Here is a 16,972-nt window from a genome sequence, read left to right as displayed (position 1 = left end):
GAGTAAACCTAATACACACTGCACGCACCTCCCAGTTTGGGATCAGTTGTGTGTAACAGGCGGCTCAGACTCCACGTCAGGCACCACCATCACCAAAAATAAAAGGTAACAGAAGATTACACTATGCAAGAACAGTCTGTAACCGCTGAATTAACACAGAGCATGTTCACACCGCCACAAAACACAGACTACCAAAGCTCTCCCACTACCCCAGCAATCTCCAAGTCTGAGGCACACTTCTGCCTTAAGAATGAAGACAAATTGCCATTTAACACAGGGCCAGCAATCCTGGTGCCATGGACCCGAGGCCCAGCATCGGGATGCAGACCTAGCACATTGCCCTGGGCAAACACAGCAATGTCACATGAATTCCTGACTGAAGTTACACAAACAGCAGCAGATCAACCTGTTGTGTACGCTTGGAGGGACGCCACACACCTGCCACAGCTCCCGAAGCCTTGCTCAGCCAGCCTCTATCATCCAACTCATTCCCACCTTCTGAAAAGCAGACGGTTTGACAGTATTCCTTAAATAGTGTTTAGTTTTTCTTACTTTTATAGGGAGAGTATGTAAGAATATAGATCAGAGCTATAACTAGCCTCTCAGACAACCAATAATATTCCTGTCCCAAAAGGAACGTTTTATTCCAATTAGTTTCTGCAAATAAAATGAAATCTTTGGAAATAATGACGCTAACTGGTGGACCCCATTCCCACCTTTGCCAGTCTCCCAACGACCAAGGACCCTGGGTGGAAGCAGGAATTTAAAGGCTGGCTTCCCAACCACCACACCCAGCCAAAGGGTATAACTTCAAAGTTTGGCTGAGCTACCCAGTCCCAAGAGCCTAGCAATTACAGACACTGCCTACAAACGCCCCACACCATCGTTCCATCCAACTGCAGGGATGGGCCTCCAGGGCAGCTGGAGGGAGACCAACAACCACGACTACAGCGAGGAGGGCTTGCACCTGGCACAGAAAAGGTCCATCCATCCCCAACTGTAAATACCACACTGTTGTTCCCCTGGGCCGGATCAGAAAACAAAGCAATGGGTTCCAGACTCAGAAGCCAGCAGGCCCCAGCTACGCCTGTGGCTGGTGCTGCGGCCCCATGCTGACGTCTGCAGCTGCCTCTCCTCCACTTGGACACGCTGCCAAAATCCTGTCAGGCCTGGGGGCTGAAGAGGCTGGGAGGTAGCCACTCCACAGTCCTAGCCCTTGTAAGCAAGACCCAGGACAGGGAAAGCTATCACAGGTGGACCTCACTGCAAGAGTGAAAGATGCCACTACCACCCCCAGGCCCCTAAGTCTATACAGGACGAGGCCTCAGTGCAGTTAGTGCCTTGGTGGCAGAAGCCTGTACCATGAACCAGCTACCAGGGAAGGAGGGTTTCGGAAAGTGTCCATAGCCCACAGGGCAGACACTGACATGAGGCCTGGCATTTAGGAAGAGGTACTTACTCACCACTGTCATCATTCACCAGTAACTGTCATGTCGCCACACCTGACCAGGTAGCCATAAAGCACCATTGCCACCGTATGTTCTATACTGAACCAACTCTATGGCAAAACCACAGATGACCTTCCTATCCCGTGAAACTACCATCAGAGACCTTCGTGCAGTCAAGAGCTGGGCGTGGTGACACGCCAGCTTAATCTTTCAGATGAACAGAGAGGAACATAGTAAGAGAAGACAATGGACCATCACTGCAAAGGTTATTTTATATGAACACTTTTTAGCGTGTGTTTATGTGTGTGTATGTGTGTCTGTACAAGCTCATACTCACACCTACCACAGCACATGTGGGGAGAGCAAAGGATAACTTGCAGGAAGAGGTTCTCCATGCGGTCTAAATAATGGAAATTGGGCGGCCAAAACTTGGCAACAAGCCCCATGACCCTCTCTGCCATCCCTGGACACACTTACAATGGGAGCTTTCTGAACTTAAAAAGCCCAACTTAAAAAACTTCACAGAAAAATGTATACAAAAGTAGACAGGAACAGTTTAGGACACTTTGACAGGTGTCACCAACATTCAAAGAAAAAAAAAATCACAAACTCTTGCCAGGGAAGTGAAAAGCAAGAGCTGTGAAGCTCAAGTTAAAGGCCTCATATCCAACTTGGTGTTCCCAAGCTCCGACAGGTGGCTTTACCCGCCTGCATGTATAGTGGGAACTCAACAGCATTTTAGGAAGAGAAAAGCCTTCCTTTGGAGACACTTCCTGCCTCCCCTGATTCCTGCTTCCCCTTGATAGTAGCTCCTTGCCTTGGCCCAGACATTAACTCTTCAGTTTCTCATCCAGCTGTCAGATCTGGCCAAATGCTGGCCTCCGAATTCCCCCTCCATCACTCTCCCCACTGTCCCACACCTTCCCACAGCTCCAGCCACAGTTCAGACAGGCAGCCAAACCTGCACAGCTGTTTCAGGTTTACAAACCTTCCACCTTCTCTGTGGCTGTCCACGTGGTCCCACAGCAGGCACAACCCCACCTGCCCAAAGCTTTTCATCCCTGGGACCTGCACAAACATTGCCTCCTCCCTTTCCACAGCACATCAGAGCTGTGTGTGCAACCGCCCTGATAATTTCACATCAGAGCCGTTCGTAATGTCTAAAGCAAAGTGCCTAGAAAGCAGGCTAGGTTTCCTTCCCACCTCACAGCACAGCAAGCTCTCCTTCCAGGCTTCCCGAGTTTATGTGTAATGTCAAACCTAAGCTAGTGGGCTGGAGCTCAGGCACTGAGCTAGGTACAGAACTCCCTTCTGCAGTCTGAAGGGAGCGCTTCTCTCAGCACTCTGCTAGCTACTCAACACAGACTCTGTGTGACATTTATTTTGACTGCCTAGAAGCCAACTAGCTCCTGGTTCTCAGCTACACTGTGAAAATCGGAGGTTGCCAGTGAGCCGAGATGCAGACAGTGACAGTATTAAACACCATCCTGTTAAACCAGGAAAGGGCAAGGGACTCACTCAGTGAAGAGCCTGGACTTGGTAGCCTCCCGTCACACTAGGCAGTCCGGCAGTCCTCCATCTGCCCTCGGAGCCCCGGGCAGGTTGAGCTAGTTAATAATTACCCGGCTTTGATTAAGGTCCCTCTTCACAGAGAGCGATGTGAGGTACCATAGATGACGGTTAATGAAAACAGGCACACCAGTGGCTCTTGGAACTCAATTCTTCTCCCAGTATAACACAGGAAGCCTGCAGAAGGCCTGCCTGCAGTCAGCCTTACCGGGAAAGATCTGGTTACAGCCCTGCAGTATCACACTCAGATGTGTTTCTCCAGGCCTCGCCTTTCTCTGACCTGCTTGATATGCAAAAGGGCCTTGGCTATTTAAAGCACTATATTAAAAACCATGTTTTTACACTGACCCAAACCCTAGTAGGCTCCAAGAACAACAAAGCAGGACTTACTGCCATTGTCGTCAGAATCCTCACTGCTGCTGGGAAGGCGACCTCGTTTCATGATCTCCCCGGGAGACAGCAGGCAGCCTGCAAAGCAATGAGACAGCACTTAACCCAAGATGGTAACACATGATCATCAAGTCGAGCTTCAGATGGCAGCCAGGACGCTGCAAACAAAAGCAAACAGAGGGCCTCAAGGAGCATTTGAATTGCAAACAGTGAAAAGACCAAAGACACACAATTAGCTGAAATCATTAACAGACCAGGTTAAGGGGGGGGGGGGAGTCACATGTGGGCAGGTCAGCCAGAGGAGCCACCCTTCCCTCCACAGTTCCCAGACACCACCACTACTCCAGGAATCTCTTCAGCCCTGACAGCCAACCTGCAGAAAGCCAGCCACTGCAGTGAGCCCTGCTCCCCTCAGCAGACAGATCCACCCACTGTGATGTTGGGGACAGGGTCAGGGTTGTCCCTGCTCCTGTGTTTATAATACCACACTGGCATGATTAGGCTTCCTCAGCAAATCCTGCTAAAATGAGCCCCAATTTTTGCCAAAATGAACTCAGTAACAACAACCTGTGGCTCTGTAAAGAATCATATCTTCAAGCCCTCACAGGGCCATAGCTGGAACTGGAAGGGCCTGTGGGCCTCACGAACTCTGATCCAGACCCTTCCTCTGCTCCTTTACAGTAACTTCCCCAAGGTCACAATGAATAGGGAACCCCCACACCTTATTTCCCAAATCCTCTCAGGACAAGTATGAACTAATTAAACTTAAAAAAAAAAAAAAAGCGGCACAAAAACCCCAGCCTACCTAGCCAGCCCTCCGGCACATCTCAGTTAAGAAAACACTGCCTTTATGAACAGGGAAGTGGGCTGAGACTATACAGGCAGTTACTGAACTTGCACAGATATGTGGACAGTGTTTCACGCCATCTAAAAAGCTTTTCCAAGATAAAATTACTGATAGCCTTCACTACCACACTCTCTGCCAGATCAATAACCCCCAAAGAAAACAAAGAGCTTTCAAGCCAGCAGAACGGCAGCCCTTGGCCCACCCATCCAACCAACCCTTCTTGCTGGGACTCAATGACCACAAGCGTAACGAGGTACGTTTCCAGTGAAGGCGCAGCACAGAGGGGCAGTGCGGAGAGCAACCGCATCAGAGCAAGGTAGTAATTCTAAACCCAAAGCACTGCTTCCAGCAGACCTGTACAAAAGAGGCAGAAAAACACCAGAGTACAGGGGGCCAAAGTATGCCACTGTGGTCTAAGGGTTATTTTGAGATGCCTTCTCCTTGCCTGACCAACAGCTGCACATAAGTTCCCCTTTTGTAAAGGCAATTTCCAGTTATCAAGGTGCCCCCACAGAACAACTCTTATTCACACACAATCCTCAATCACCACTAATTTCCCCTTCACACTTCAAGGTCATCTTCCTACAACTTGCCTCCCTCAAAACCCAAAGTTGGCTTTCCTTTACTCACTTCACAGCGTATTGCCCTTCTAAGGAACAGCATGTGAAGGGCTGAAGAGAAGCTGTGGGGCTTAAAGCCACACAGCTCCTGCTTGGGGCCGGAACTCACTTACTGAACCCACCAGGGACCGCTCACGGTCATCTCTAACTCTGGCTCCAGCCTTTGTAGGCACCTGTACTCATGTGCTAAGACCCACACACAGACACATAATTAAAAACAAATATTTTACAAAGTACAATACTGTGTATATCATCTCACTATCTAATGCTTTTTCTGTGGTCTTCACTCTTTTAATGATACAAACCACACACACACACACACACACACACGCACACACAATAAAGTTTATATGCCTCTGTCCTATAACTGCTGTGAACAATTTGAAGACTAGCATGAAGGGACCCTGAAGCGGCTAAGTTTCTCAGAGACACAGTACTCAGCAGTGTGCTCCCCTTTTGGAATGGACCCACATGATTCATTCAGATACTCAGACTTCCAAACTTTAGTGCACTATTTTGTACATTCCTCCAAAGAAACTCACCCAATTCAAAAGTCTGTGGGCTTTTGTTTACCAACCCATTCTCTGGAGCCAGTTAAAGGGGACTGGAGAGATGGCTTGGTTGGTAAAGTCCTTATAGCAGAAGTGTGAGGATCATTTCAACACCCACAACCCACATGAAAAGGCAGCGGAGACTGGAGAACCCACCAGCTCCCTGGAGAGCCAGCCAGTCTACCCTAATCAGTAAACCCCGGACCAGTCAGTGAGAGACCCTGTCACAAAACACAGCACCAACAACTCCTTAGGCACAAATGCACAGTCTCACACACACACACACACACACACACACACACACACACACACACCAGGGAAGGAATCTACTGTAATTACCAGGAGTCCAAACAGGGCAGAAAGCCACCTCCAGAGAGACACAAACTCTGGGGACTACAGTTTCATTCAGAGCAGGCAGCCACAATCCGAAGTTCCACCAACCCATTGTTCCCAGAAAGGCAGCTCACCACCTGTAACTATGGACACTCAGCAATCTACAACCTGACCACTTGTGTGCATACTGTCCATGGCCGACTCACACCCATGACCCTCTCCCCACTTGAAATAACTGTCTTCGCTGCCATCAGAGCGCTAAAAGCACAAACTGCTGAAAAGCTACACTCTCCTTCCACCTTCCAAAGACACCCCTGCTCCCCAGGGGCAGAGAGAGGAAACACCTCTCATTCTTCACAACAGCTTCAGCTTCAGGTAGAAGTTTTGTTTTTTTGTTGTTGTTGCTGTTTTGTTGTTGTTGTTTTTAATCTGAAAATCACCACCTAAAGAGTAATTCCTTAAAAGTAGCGGTGTGATGCAGCTCGGCCACAGTGAGGTAGCACCTCTGTGGCTGGCGAACTGTGAGCGCTGAGAGTCGGGGAAGGCCCAGAGAACCTGCCTGCAAAACAAGGTGGCAGAAGGTACTCCATCTTCCCTGTCAACTTAGGTTCATGCAAACATGGCTTGAAAGACAAAGAACCACTGCCCATCAAAATAACGTCCTCCCAGATTTCAGGTAAAAGCACCAAGCTAGGCTGATGTTCCAAAATTCAAGCAGAAGTACAAGTAAAATTAGTACTTTCTTTCTCATGAATTCATTCGTCTTCACCTTGAAGATCCTGGGTAATGCAGCAGAGAACAGTGTGCTCTGTCTGTGCTGGGGGTTAACGTTCAGCAAAGTTCCCTCCTCTACAGCTCTAAGGTACTTTAAACCTTGACATCAGGATGACTTATCTCACCCAGGGTTACTTACTGCCTCAAAAAATCAAAGTCTACGTTACTATCTTTGACTCACACAATAGAGGCTCTACGATGCAAGCCTCTGTCCACTAAAAGCCATCGCAGGAAGAGCCTCTGCATCCCCACCCCTGACCTCTGGAGCACTGGCTGATTGCTACCTACACAGATGGTAGGGAGCTAAGTGACAATCGATTGAAAGGGCTACTCACAACACTCCAGAGAACGCCTAACAACACTCCAGAGACAGGCGCCTAACGGCATGAGCAGCAAACACCTGAACAGGCGGAGCCTTCGTTTGCAGAGCATCTGCCCACGGAATGAAGACGGGCAAACAATGGAAATCCCACATCCCCGGTGCTCAACAGTGGTGAACCCAAGAGTCTGGATGAAGCAATCAAGGAAAGACACCATGGTGAGGTGGGCAAAAAGCAAGCTCATCTCTACACGACTCCACCACCATCTCCATACTCCACAGGCTTCAGTACTTTCCTTTACAGTGGAAATCCTTTTTCTTTTTTTTTTCACTTAGTGTGTATGCGTGTTTTGTTTGCATGTGTGACTTTGCACCACATGCATGCCTGGTACCTGAGGAGATCATGGGAGAGCTTGGGAACTTCTGGGACTGGAGTTACAGATGGTTGTAAGGCAGCATGTGTGTGCTGCAATCCTGGCCTGGGTCCCTGGAAGTGCTCCTAACCACAGAGCTGTATCAACACCTCAACCATCCTAGGCACCCCTCCCTTCTTACATGTGATTGCCAAGCTTACTGACAAATATTGTGTAACTCTTGTCAGTTCCCCCTATTTCCCTATGCACTTGGTCTTCAACCACTCTCCTGGTATGAATTCATACTTGAAACAGGAAAACATTCCTGGGCAGAAGTACAGATGGGGTGGAGAGTCATGAGTCGCGCAGAGGCACAGCACAACCCTCATGACTGGAGGAATGCTTCTCTCTCCAGGGTGCGCACCACAGAACTTGGCCAGTTTAAATTTGGCTAGTTTGGCTCACACACCATGGAATACCTTCTACCTTGTTAGGGAGGCCCTCACCAGACGCGGCGGCCCCTCATTCTTGGACTTCCCAGCCTCCAAAACCAAGAGAAGCCAGATAAACCTTTATTGCCCTGAACTTATCCTGCCTCCAGTATTCTACTGCAGCAACAGAAAACAGACTAGAACATCCACTTCCACCTAGATTTCCTTCCCACAACCGACTACAGGAAATGAACCACCCCGAGATATCCTCAAGGACGACCACAAATTTTCCTCTTCAGTCCACACTGAAGGTCAAAGTGCAAACTGCCCAGGAAATAACCTGGGTTTTCTTTGGACCCTTCCCAGCTTTTCCCAAGCATCCATCCTAGGAAACCCCAAGACAGCACCTTGGATGGGCCAGGCCTCTTCCATAAAGCCACTGTATGGATCTCAGGTCTCAGCCTGGGCAAGGGTGCTCTGCTGCTGTTCTTCCCAAGGGCCAAGGTCAAAGACGCCAAACATCACTCTTCACCCTTAACTCCATGCAGCTGGCTCACTCTGCAACACTTAGTTCAGCAATTTTCCTCTCTTGGAACTTGCTAGGCTGCTGTTCAAGATCACTAATTACTTTAAGAGTTGATCGGACATGGTGGTACATGCATGCAACCCCACCTCTCAGGTGCAGAGTGCCAAGCTAAAGGCCAGTCTGGGTTCAGTAACATCTTTCAAAACACACACTGGACCATCGAAATGGTTCAGCAGGTGAAGGCGCTTACCACCAAGTCTTAAGACCTGAGTTCAATGCCCAGAACCTACACAGTGAAAAGAAGGAACTGCACGCAGATGCAGGCACTGTACGTATGCACATGCACTCACAGACACACGCACACACATGCACACAGACACTTGTGATACAAAAATTTAAAGCAGTAATAATAATTGGAAAAGAAAAAAACACTACAGCAGATTTCTTCAAAGACCTCTGGCCTTCTGTAAGTGACCACAGCAACAGTGTTGCATAAGGGAAGATGAGGAAGTCAAGGCAAGATCAGCACACAGTACAACTGAAGATCAGGAAGAATCAGGGTAAAGGTCCTATGAGGGACTTCAGAAAAAGGCTTCTAGCTAAACCTACTTAGTAAGATTAGTGCAAAGGCCCAGCTCTGCATGTCAGAGGTCACGGACAAGCGACTTTTACTGATCTGATGGAACAGCACTCTCCATTTCTACTTTATATGTGTGGTGTTTTGCTTGCACGTATGTCTGTGCAAGAGGGGGTGAGATCCCCTCGGAGGTGGAGTTACAGACACTTGTGGGCAGCGTGTGTGTCTGGGAACTAAAACTGGGTCCTCTGGAGGAACAGCCGGTGCTCTCAAGCACTGAGTTATCCCTCCACCAATCTTTTGGTTGGTTGATTGGTTGATTGTTTTCTTAACTACTTTTTAAGTTGCACACAGAGCAATGGGCTGCAGTATGGCCTTTCATACTTAGGTCATCATACTTTGTTTTTATGTGTCCCCCTCCCCCACTTCTCTCCAACCAGCCCTCCTCTAGCTGGTCCCCTTCCGCCCTTCAAACAGTCTCCCGTTCTGCTTTCATGTCACATGTATCCCATTAGCCTTTTGCTCCCCTACTCCCTCAAGATCTCTTCCTTTCACAGGACTGACAAGGACAGAGAGGAAGGCCCAAAGCACACTGAGGTCAAAGAGCAGCCTGAGTAACCCCTGCCTGCCAAGCAAATAGTGTTCCTCTGTGTTCCCTGCAGTGTGCTCCTGAAGAGCATTATTTCTGAAGAACAGTGACTTTTCTGACTTAAATGGACCCAATGTAGAGGAGCCCAAAGAGTCCATTAGCTGTGAGCTCACAACAGCTAGATAAAATAGTAGGTAGCGGGCACTGGAGACTGCATTTCAAGCAGAGCACCACTAGCAAGTCGGGTTTCAAAGAGAACACTGTTGGTCCTTCCTAGACAGCTAAGGGGAGGTAACTGGTCAAAGACCCCAGCTGGACCATTAAGGAGCCATCTGGCATCTCTGTTCACCACAAGGTGAGATCTACCAAGACAGCTGGACAGCTGTGGCGGGAGCTCAGGGCACCACCTCCTGGTGGGGGGTGGTGACAAACACATTCGATCTGTCACATGGGCTAAAACACAGTCCTTTGTTACCTGCACATCAACTCCGAGGAAACCATGCCAAGTAAGAGGCTACACTGTGAACGACTACAGGGTACTGCCTTCCTGGATGGGGCGACCATTACTATGTGGTTAGAGGGAGACCTTCAAACTTTAGCTTCCCTTGACTGAAACTGAGGAAGTTGCAGAGCAGTGAAGTGAAGGAGCAGATGACGGGTCTGCCCCAAAATAGCTCCTTCTTAGAACTGCAGTCACTGAGTTTAGTGGCCCCGCTGTGGCCCTGGGGAAAAAGGAGAAGAAATTAAAGGGGGAGTGGGTATTTATTCAACACTATTCCTGGGAAAGGACTCACAGGAAGAGACAAACCAGCCAGGACTGGAGCGAGCAGGGACCATTTATCAGGCCATAAACTCTACGGCTCTAATAAGGATCACACCCCAGTGATTTTACTATCTTATGGCTCATATGCAAAAAGGCTGCCTTTTTCCTCAAAGTGTCAATTTTATGCACTGTGTCTCCATTGTTATTTATGTCACTGGCAAGAAGTTCAAAAAGGTACTCAATTAAACCCTCCGCACACTTCATTACTGCGTCACCCACTTCAGTATGATGTACACTGAAATCCAGCCTCCTGGATAAATGGCCGAGTCTCTGCGCGTGACCGTGGCCTGTGCTCACAAGGCTTGCTCCTTTACTCACCGCTCAGGTATCTAAGCGACCTTTAACCGGGGCACCATCTGTTACGATAGTGTGAAAATTATTGGCCATTCTCCTAAGGAATGTGCTTTCCAACACCAGGTGACCTTACACAAAGCTGAAATCCCATCAGCTACCCTGCCCTGTTTGTCTGCCACGTTCACCCACTTCAGCATTACTTGATGACTGACTCCGCAAGTTTCAATAGTGAGCCCCTAAAAGCTTACTTCATGGTTCCCCCCTGAGCCACCTTCTTCTGTTCTGAGGAGTGTTCGGCTCTCCAAGCACCAGATGTACAACAAAACCTGTCTACCTGTCCCTAATTAATGTGAAAGAAACCAAATGTTCTCTTATCTCAGTTTTTAAGGCTTTAAAGGGACATAAAATATCCAAATTACCCACACTAATTAATCCATATGCTCAGTCTAATACAGCGACAACACTCTACACCCATTTCCCATTTTAACCCGAATGAGAAGCCATAGCATATCCAACCAAATCTAACGCAAAAAACCATCAGGAAGTTAACTGGACCCCAGTTAAACTTACAGGCACTGCAGTCTAAATATTTTAACCAAATAAACGAGCTTTTTTAAATGCATATGTTAAATAGCAAACTTTAAAGAAAATGGGGCCCAAGCTACTACAGATTCTTGTAGAGCTGATGACAGCAGTAAGCATGTCCTTCAACAGAGAACTCTGCCAACTAAGAGGTACCTGCTCTCGTTTCTAGTGGTGCAAACAGTAATGCTGCCCTGTAGCTGTAGCTGCCCAACTCATGTAGATTCTTTACCAACTAGTCTGCACTCCGACTTTAAAAGCCAAGAAAAGCAGCCGGGAGAATCTTAAGGAATTTATAAATGAATGCTCCTGAACAAATCACAAGCTGCTCTCACTTTACAATTTATAAATGCTTCAATTGATCCCTGCTTACACCTACAACAATCCTTTAAACCCCCAAGGTCTATGACTGAGCACTCAAAGTAAGAGTCAGAACTGAAGCAGGCCAAGAGAGGATACTGAAACAAGATGGGAGTTTAAGGCCAGCCTGGGCTACACAAGGAGTTCTTTGTCAGACTCGTCGGCTATAGAGCAAAACCCTATATTAAGGGGGGAGGGGAATGGGTTACACCTGAACAGGAGCAGCTGTGACAGGAGCACTGTGGGTCATTGACACTCTGGTGCCATGATGCACTTTAACTCTATTTTGGTGCCATGATGCACTTTAACTCTATTTAACATGAAAGTAAATGAATTAACACCCAAACAGTAACACAGTAGGCACCTGGCCTCAACCTTGATCTCCCTGCTGTACTTCCATCCACGGGGAATCCCCTCCTGAGAGACAGGCTCACATATGGAAGGAGAGTCAACACAGACTTAAAGCAAAGCAGGAAAGCTACAGGTGTAAAAACTCCAACAGGAACAGAAACCCTTCAGGGGAGGAGGGCAAGAGATATACACACAATTCCTTATACTCACAGGGAAAAGAACAGAAAAGGGCCAAGGTGGGTCTGAGGAAGAGGAGCAGTGGCCCGTCACATTCTAGACATCTCCTGATGAATGTCTGCCATGATCCTATCCTCCACTTTTAACAGTAACAACTGGAAATTAGAAGTTTCTTCTCCCCAAAACTGAGTGAGCAAACTCACCAGAAGCTAAGCACCCATAGGATAAGCAGCATCAACAAGCAGCAAGTACACACACACACTCCTACTCGAGAGCACTCGAGCATGCACACACATAAACACAAGCATACAAACACACACAAGTGCATGTGCGCATACAAACACACACACATGCACAAGCACACACACCCTTCCTCAGACGTGGCACTACACAGACTTATCTCAAAGGAGTCAGGAGTTACCATGCCCTCTGCCTTAAGGTCTCCGGGCAAGGCTCTAACACACAGGTCGCACTAGATCATCAAAGAATGACATTTTAGGGAAAGAAGGAAATGAACCAAGGTAAGGGTGGGGGAGGGCCAAACCCACCACTGCTCCCTCAGTGGGATAAGCCAAGAGATACAGTATCTTTGGCGTATGTTAAGGATTTTCCTTACTGGGGATGCACAAAACCACCTTGGTAGAAGCCAGGCTCAAACAGCTAATGACAATTACCTTGTGCAATTACCTGCTTCTGAGCAACTTCGATCCTTGATCAGAGCCAACTGCCAGAAGCGATCAGTTCCCACTAACGCAAGTCACCAAAAAACTTTACAGCACTGTCCCTAAAGAAAGTAAGAGAAACACACACGCCCAGTGTGTGCTCAGAGACCTAGACAGCACGCTTCGCGAGCAATGCACTTCACGCTGCAGGTGAGAACAAACATTTCACCACAACTGCAAGCCGAGCTGAGATGGCTGTAGAAACATCAGATGGTCTGAAAACCTAGCAGAAGAGTCTGCAAAGCATGAGGCTGAAGCAGACGGCTCTCACAACTTTACACGGCTACAGGGGCATTTCCCAAGAGCAACTTCAAAGCCTAACAGCAGTGCTGAGTCGGACCCCAGACATAAAGTCTCCCAAATCCTGGCGAGGACCATCAGCATAAGGAAAACTCACAGGAAGAGGACAAAGTCACCCAGCTGAGCCACAGGCACCTTGCCAGGTGGTGGGCACACCTCCTCCTCCTCGGCCCGGGACCATGAGCTTCCCAGATTCCTGGAGAACTACTGGAGTAAGACCTGCCTCGCACACTGTGCTATCAGGGAGCAGACAAGTAGCATGAAATCCAAACAGCAATCTGTCAAATGAAGCATGGCTCCTGGCAAGCTAAGGTGAAGGTGGCTGCCACTGCCATCTACCCAGCAGAGCCCAAGAAGCCTGGGCTGGAAGAGCACATTAGAAGTTCCACAGCCCAAGCCACCACAGGAAGCCAGCACTCAGAGCAGCAGGCACGAACTGACTGGCAGGACACATGCACTCTTCTTGCCATCACCTCCCACCGCAGACAAATCCAATCAGAGCACTTGCTGCTCACTCAGGACCCCTTATCCACACAGGCGACTCTGTGGGCACACAGTATCCCTCAAAAGGAACATAGCCTAAAACCGTAACTCTGAGAGCACTGATTCCATGTTGTGGAACGGAGTGTTACTCCAGTCTGAAACAACACAATAAAGTCAATTAAGGTTAAATAGATGTCTGATTGACAAATGACAGATAAAGGAAGAAACAACCACCATCAGACTAATCAACTCCCTCCATATTTATCAAACTTTTGAGTGTGTGAGAGAGATGGTCTCAAGTATCCCAGCATGGCCTCCAACTCCCTAGACAACCTCAAATGACCTTGAACTTTGGTTTTGTTTTTTCAAGACAAGATTTCTTCATGTAGCCCTGGCTGTCCTAGACTGGCTTTGTAGACCAGGATGGCCTCAAACTCACAGAGATCCAACTGCCTCTGCCTCACACAAGCCTGGATTAAAGGCGTGCACAACCTCAACCAGCTGACATTGAACTTCTAAAGCCTGTCTCCAACTCCTGAGTGTTGAGACTACAGGTCCTTATCGTCATGCCTAGTTGTATGTGGGACTGGGAACAAAACTCTGGGCTCTGTAAGTGTTAGGTAAAGATAACACTGTCCTGAGGTAAGGCAAGAGGTCAACAGGCAAATGTTTTGTGGCACTTAAATTATGGACAGTTTTCAGATATCTGAAACACTGAAGGAGAAATGATACAGAATTCGGATTGCTGCTCTCCTACAGCTGAGCTCTTACTGGCCCTTCCTACCCATCCGCAGGCTGACAGTGCAGTGTCTATAAACATGAGGGGTGTGGCTAAAGGAACCAATTACTTAAAGCTCACAGGATCAGGGATCAGAGGTGCTCACTCCTGGAGAAGCCCTGGACTACATACAACTGTGGAAAAACAAACTGGAGGATATGGTGACCAGCTGAAACCAGGGCGACATCCAGAACACTGGGAATCTCCCTTCAAGGCAACCCTGCAGGTCCTGCTTGGAACCAGTGGGCCTCTGTAATGAAAACCTCCAACAAACTGCTTATCTGATTTTCCAGCCAATGACAACACTCCAGACAGCAAGTTAACAGCAGAAGGCAAAGGATGGGAGAGAAACCGACAGTCCCCAGAATGCAAATACCTGAAGGGACCCTGACTTCCTGAGAGAGTGCAGCAAAAAGTCCATACTTCCTACTATTTGGGAGACTCCAGGGGTCCCAAGCCCCCAAGCCCAGGCCTGGAAAGAGACTTACATAACGGAGAATAATCTAAAGTTTAGGTGTACTACATGCTGAACAGATAGAAATCAGGAGCTTCAGCCTCAAGAAGCTAAGTTGGCTAGACTTCTTGCTCTTTTATGGCGGAGTAGAAAGGAAATGAAAGCTGCCCAATGTACTCCTCCGCTTGAACCCTCACCACCAAAACCTTCACTATAAATAACTGTCCAGAAACTGTCTTGAGTTCAAGAACTTCCAGTGCAGGAGATAACTGATGCTTGGTATTGTTTTAGCTTATTCTAAGTAAGTGTACTCAACAAACGGTGGTTTTAATTCCTCAGCATATAGCCAGAAAGATCCTAAAGTTTTAAAACAAACTTAAAGGACAGGGAGGAGGCGGGGCTCAGTGGGGGGAATGAGCGTTTAGTGTCTGTGAAGTAATTTAAGAATGAACTGACTTCTGCAATCCAAGTCACCTCACTGTGGCTTTACCTGAAGAGACCAAAGCAAAAAGGCAAATACTGCTCTAGATTTAGAGTAACAGGAAGTGTGGTGTTGGGGCTGTGGTTAGAGCTCAGAGGTAGATTGCCTACTTAGAATACAAGATGCCCAGGGATGTTCCCCAACATGCAGAAAAACCAAAACTGGTCTCTGCACACTTGTTGAATGTACAGCACCTACCACTGGTCTATTATTAATAAAAGATAAAATGTGCAGACCCTCCCCTAGAATCAAGTGGCCCGTTCCAAGGCTAGTATTTTTATTTCTGTTGCTTGGCTGAGTAAAAACTCCCCGAGGAATCACTCAAGTCTTGGGCCAGAAAAGGCCTTTTGCTAATGTCTAGAATAAACTCTGCTAAACTTGACTGTCACATTCAGGTGCAGGTCAAAGGCCTTCTAGGGCTAAGCTTGCATTTAGAAGGCCGATAACTCACCAACTGATCCCACCCCTGCCAAAAAAATCTAAAAATCAAACAATACACCTTCCTCACACCCCTATGTTTGTACAGAAAAGTGTCAGAGAAATGACAAGAAACTTTCAATTGAATCTCAGTCTAAGATAACATTCCAAAAATGTAGAAGTATCAGGGGCTGGGAACGTTTCAGAGAAAGACTGCTTACTTCAAACAGCCTTGGGTCATTAACCCAGCAGTGGGGCAATATATATAAAATAACCACACAGCAGTTACCAAGCAAAGTCATCCTAGTACTGTCCTTCTTTGCTGAGCCTAGAGCCTGGCCAAGAGAGCTAGAGCTAGGCTGAGCTGTTCGCCCAGCCCTAAACTTTTCAGTGCGCAGTCAGACTGCTGCAGGATCATGAAAGGGGAGAAAATTAACTTAAACATAAAATTTTCAGGGAAACGATTACAATTAAACTGCTTCGCTAATTAATGCTGTGCGAGGTTAATGCATTTTACGAATAAGTGAAGGACTTCACGCAATCTGAAGTGTCATGGAGGAGAAGCGGGGAGTAAGAAAAGAATACAGTGCACAGTGCCAACCTCCTAAGGTGAGAACCCGACGAGGAAAGCCAGGTAAGACGCTCGATCTTTCCACCAAGCCAAACCTCTCAATGCCACTTCAAACCAGAACCAAGACACTGCAGGCAATGTCCCAATAACCTTCAGAGCCTACCCAATCTGTAAACCTGTGGGAAACTAGCTTAAGTGCCAACTATGACAGCCCACTGACTAATGATGTAACAGGTGCTCTTAATACTAAACCAAAGGAAGAGCAAGAGAAGGGGGGTTGGGAGGAGACAGTTGTGGACAGTCATCAGCCATCTACCTCCTCCTCACTCCCAGCCCTGACAAGAATACAATCCCCATCCAAGACTTTTGCACAGGCAATCCCAGCCACTTCACAATTCAAAGTTATGGCAATCCTTTCCCTGGGCAATCTGAACATACAAACAGCAGATAACCACACTTCCTTGAAGTACTTTTCAAACAAATGATTTCCAAATCTAAGAGTCCCAAATCACAATGAACAAGTCTGACCCAACAAGTGCAAAACAATTAAGTTCATGGTCAAAGGCTCGCCTGCTCAGTATCAAGACACTTTTGTCAGAATGTTAAGTCCACATGCAATGAATGGTCGCCAGCAGACGGGTGAAACCCCTCACAGGCATGCACTTAGACCTAATTTTGACTCAAGCACACACAGTACACTCGCATAAAACATCACCTGTACAGCAATCTGTGGTGAGTTTGGGTGGGGGTGACAGCCGTGAGTCCCATTCCTCAGTATTTTTCAATATGTAACACCACTGTTTAGAGTTAACCCAAGGGCTCCTACCACCTTGTGGGGCACAGACAGCTCTT

General features: G+C 47.7%; 1 protein-coding gene across 7 annotated transcripts in view; it reads right to left on the bottom strand.

Moving 5' to 3' along the window:
* The window catches only part of Jade1 (jade family PHD finger 1), a 55,707-nt gene that overhangs the window by 34,474 nt on the left and 4,261 nt on the right, over positions 1-16,972 (bottom strand). For all 7 annotated transcript variants that reach the window (XM_021643061.2, XM_060378268.1, XM_060378267.1 and 4 more), the window contains one exon: positions 3,408-3,485. In XM_021643061.2, the coding sequence (XP_021498736.1) occupies positions 3,408-3,459 (52 nt within the window). In that variant the 5' untranslated portion in view covers positions 3,460-3,485. The remainder of the gene's footprint in view (positions 1-3,407; positions 3,486-16,972) is intronic.

This window comes from Meriones unguiculatus, chromosome 2 (genome assembly GCF_030254825.1).
Source record: "Meriones unguiculatus strain TT.TT164.6M chromosome 2, Bangor_MerUng_6.1, whole genome shotgun sequence".
In the NCBI taxonomy this organism is placed as follows: Eukaryota; Metazoa; Chordata; class Mammalia; order Rodentia; family Muridae; genus Meriones; species Meriones unguiculatus.
This window is presented reverse-complemented; position numbering and strand designations above follow the sequence as displayed.